Here is a 4,404-nt window from a genome sequence, read left to right as displayed (position 1 = left end):
GTGCCGCAATGTCGCCGCGGTCTACTGCAGGCAGAAAGGCTGAAAGCACCTTCAGCCCAGCGGTTTCCGTCGAGTGGAGATGGCGATATGCAGTATGGAGGCATGAGACTGGACTGCAGAAGATGGTTGTTCAGCTCAGGGGCCACAATTCGTTCGTGTAGTTTCGACGAAATCGACAGGTTGGAGATGGGTAGATATGATTTGGGATCAGAAGTGTCAGGGTAAGGGGCTGTAAATCTCAAAGATTAACATATTTTCCAATATTCATATTTCGGAGCCGGAATAATTTTTTTGTCCAGGAGTGTGGGATATATGATCCCTAGAGTTATCGATCGCCTCAAACATACAGGGATTGATTCAAAGCAATGTAACAAACATTGGTAAGCTATTCAAGAATGTAAGGAAATACTCATTCCGCCTGAGATGTAGCGATGACTCTCGATTTCCATCAAATCGCAGAAATATTCAGGTCTCAATGAAAATTTGTTGCAATTAATTTTCAACAAGTTAGTTTTGGTTAGGATGATTGCATTGATGTTAATATAATTTGAGCACATCCCAGTAATGATCATCTTGATTAACATCATTCCATTTATCGATTCAAAAATCGCTCTAATTTATAATGATTGCTGTGTGTTTCATGTTTCTTGCAGAAACAAATGGTATTCGATGTACAAATATGGCTTCTGTTCAACCACTCTCTTTCCCTTCATTCCAGTTCTCATTTCATCCTTATGTCTTTACGTCGTCTCTCTAACATTTCTCTGTCCCTAAATGCATGTTCGTGAAATTTACTTCAAGTTACTGACAGCGATGTGTCTCTCGAAACTAAATGCATCGCATCGCCGCCACTTAAATATAGCTATTGCCATTGGTTTCTTGGGTCTTTTGTGTTTACTTTTCTTGTGTGTATTTACTTTATGAATTTTTTAATTACCTTATGATTTGAATGCGCGTTCAACATGGGAAGATTTGGGCAACAGACAACCCAACATTTTATCCACAACAAAAGGGCCAATAAAAACAACAATCATGCACCTAATATATTGTAAATTATTTCGTCCAAGCTGTGTAAAAGTTCCAAGTTCCCATTTTGAAGTGTTCAGAAACTTTTTCAACCTGCCAGGAGAAGAAAAAACAGGTACAGAGGTTTGAAAGACAACAACAAGTCACTAATTTTGAAGTACAAAGAACACTAAGAACATTATGATTTTTGATTATATTCAAGTTTATAATGATTGGCAACACGCCTTTTTATTTAAACTTATATTCAAGCCATATGGCATTGAACCTCTCGAATTATAATAATTTCAAGTGCATCAAATAGAAATTTCTTGACACCAAATATATTGGTACAATGCGAAATGCTTCACTTCTTCAGAAGTGTTTCAATTTCACTTTTGAATAGAACAATAATTGTTAATATGATTTTATGTAGGATTTATTGAATTTATTGTTTCACAAATTACAATGAACTTCGGATTAGACAATTTTTACAGCACGTGGATGCATCGACTGGAAAAAGTGGTCCCCTAATTATTATTGTGCACCTGTTGTGAACACTTCAAAGCCGCCAGTCAGATGAAGGAATGAGGGCCAGATTGTGCAGGTCACCCAGACTGGTTTATCGCCGTGGTGAGGCATTTGAGCTTCCCCAGGAACTGTTTGTGGTGGTTCATTTATCAACAACAAATAAGTTCATGGCATGAAGTTCTGCTTCAGTTGTAGTGGATAGAAGTGAAAGAATGCTAAGAATTTCAGCGATAACTTTACGCAACAATATTCAAAGAAATTTGAGAGAGTTAGAATGATATGCGACACAGATTCGCAGGTAATCATATATCGCATTGCCATCAGAAAATGGGATTACCAGATCAAAAACACTTGCTAGATGGTCTGACATTTCGACACGTATTTTCAAAAGAACTATGAATGATTTGCATACGTTTCTACATACTCATAAATCATATTATCACTCGGCTTTCAAGTTAACATTTGACACAAATTCAGTTCGAAATAATCTTAACTCGTTGTTCTGCTATGAAATAACTATGTGTACGTCTCGGAAAGGCAATAAAAATTTACCGCGTAGTTGCTGATGGTAGTGCCACACTTCCCCAAAGCGGAGTCGTACAAATCTCTGCAGCGACTACCGAGAGAGACGGCGTAATTCCTGTACCGGTCTAAGATCTTAGCGCCGTCGATGGAGCCACCAGCTTTCAACTGCAAATAAATGAATGAGTGCTATATTCACATTTGCAAAGGTTGTAACTTCATAATATAATTTAATAACTAAGGAAATTGTTAGAAATAGATATCTCTGATGGAACACTAACTACAGCGTTGGTAACATTATGAGCCGTAACGGTCAACACCTCAAATAGTGTCAGCTAATATCTAAAAGGGAGTTCATGACAGACGATGAAAAGGCATCTAAGCAATATTTCCTGACTTACGTAACCAAGTTTTCCAGCTACACATTTCATGTAGGGAGCTGCAACTTCATTGCACTTGCCGCCATTGTCCTCCTTGAACTCGTAGTCCCTGCAGGTAGCTTGGGCTGCAAAACACGTAAATGGTTTCTTATTGTTTTAGAACTTTCATGAATTTGTGATTGTTCCACTCACTATTTCAAGATACGTCTCTAGATAACACAAATAATTAAAAATACAAGGTCTAGAACTGAGTTTTGGGAACAAAAAATATCAATTGGGTGAATTGCCCATAGATTAGCGCAATGGTAGGAAATTTCAGATCAACCGATTGAAAGTAATTAATCTTACGAGATCTGACCTCTGAGGGCAGTCAAGGCTGCTCTTCCCTTTGGATCCGACTTGCAGGCGCTCAAGGCATTTTTGAGGTCTTGATTTTCAAATATGATCATCGCCACTGAAGATTTACATTCTGAAGTGCTGTAGAGAAATGAATACGAATAAGTACACCAGGCGAGAAACATCATAAGATAAACATTTCCCACTTTAGTCAGGAAAACATGTAATATCCATAGCTCTAAATGCAATGATTTAGCAACATTTTCAGCATTAATTTGTTATGGTTGTTTAAAATTAGAGCACAAAGCAATATCATCTAATAATTTAGGATACAGGTGAACAGGAGTGGAGAGCACAGCGCAAGAATGCAATTGCTGAGTTCACTTACCTTACACCGGGTGATTTATATTTGATTGGGGGGGTTCCCTTTTTGTTTCCAGGAGACCCCACACTGGAGTAGGCAAAGGTTGCAATCAGAAGAAGGACAAGACCGACAGATTTTTTCATGTTGGTAGTCGTAAAGGCGCGGCAAAAGGCTAAGGCAAAATGCGTCGTGAACGAAAGGCTGCTAGATGTCCTGTGACTTGGTACGACACATGGTCTGCCTTTATAGCTTCATGATATAATTGAAACAGTTGGTTTTATTTGTCGATCGTGTGTTTACAGCTGTCTGTCAGAGATCATCCGTCACCACAGCTAGTGGCATCTAGCTCCACTATCAAATGTTGACATTTAGATTTAACTGTTTGTTAAGGGAATTTGAACTTTCTGGTTGAAAAAAATTAAAAATATTAAAAATGAAGTGGACATATAAGCGACGATGACAGAATTACGTTTCAATTTCTAATTTTTTTCCATGGAAAATTATTTTCTATAAGAACCTCAATGTGCGTTAGAACAAAAATTTTTTCATCACACGTGGGGGTATATTTGATGAGAAGACCATCTCCTGCTTGCTCAACGTTGATTCAGGTGAAGTGGCGAAGCCCTCAAACAGATGCTCCATATTTGCAAAGACGCCAAGACTGATGATGTGAATGATGACTTTAGATCGCAAATGATCACAATCGGAGCGTGTTCAGCTGAACTTGCACCTCGGCATGATCATTCTAAATTGTACGTTATCAGCGGATAGTGTCAGCATTAATCTTTATAATTCATGAGCTGCCTCATGGCTCGATTCCACATTACAATATACACTCTAGCATGTGACATTCTGGGTTGCATGCTAGTTACAATCATTGCAATCCATAGGCTGTCTCGATATTCCTATACACATTACTATATACATTCTATCTTACAAAACTGCATGAGGGATGCTCGGGATTAATGAGTGCCAAAACTGCAAGCGTGTCAAAATGGGAGTTCAGATAGCGTAGCGGGCTGCGGAAAATCTTTCGTTTTGAACCCTTGCTATGCTTTTTCTTCGTATCGCCTGTTAACTACACGCACTGCTGTCTGATAAGCACCTCCCCTTATTTATAGTATATTTCCTTCAAGCGGAGTCGTTATTGGATTTGAGATTACCAAAGAAAAAATTGCAACCCCTGCACCTCGAGGTGTCACCAGAACAAGTAAATTGCACATAATTGGGACCATCAGAGTTGGTGGAAAATACAAGTAATTTTTAATA

At 38.5% G+C, this 4,404-nt stretch overlaps 1 protein-coding gene across 1 annotated transcript; it reads right to left on the bottom strand.

Moving 5' to 3' along the window:
- Positions 1 to 1,030: 1,030 nt before the first annotated feature.
- LOC108674182 lies at positions 1,031 to 3,378 on the bottom strand. Its single transcript, XM_018162101.2, has 6 exons — positions 3,160 to 3,378; positions 2,794 to 2,912; positions 2,457 to 2,560; positions 2,086 to 2,223; positions 1,551 to 1,661; positions 1,031 to 1,119 (listed from the first exon to the last, which is right to left on the bottom strand). The coding sequence occupies exons 1-5, from the start codon at positions 3,276 to 3,278 to the stop codon at positions 1,611 to 1,613; spliced, it is 531 nt and encodes a 176-aa protein (XP_018017590.1). The 5' UTR covers positions 3,279 to 3,378; the 3' UTR covers positions 1,031 to 1,119; positions 1,551 to 1,610.
- Between the last annotated feature and the right edge of the window lie 1,026 nt (positions 3,379 to 4,404).

The sequence above is a fragment of the Hyalella azteca genome, unplaced genomic scaffold, assembly GCF_000764305.2.
Source record: "Hyalella azteca isolate HAZT.00-mixed unplaced genomic scaffold, Hazt_2.0.2 contig9639, whole genome shotgun sequence".
In the NCBI taxonomy this organism is placed as follows: domain Eukaryota; kingdom Metazoa; phylum Arthropoda; class Malacostraca; order Amphipoda; family Hyalellidae; genus Hyalella; species Hyalella azteca.
Note: the sequence above shows the minus strand (reverse complement) of the source record. Positions and strands in the feature narration are given on the sequence as shown.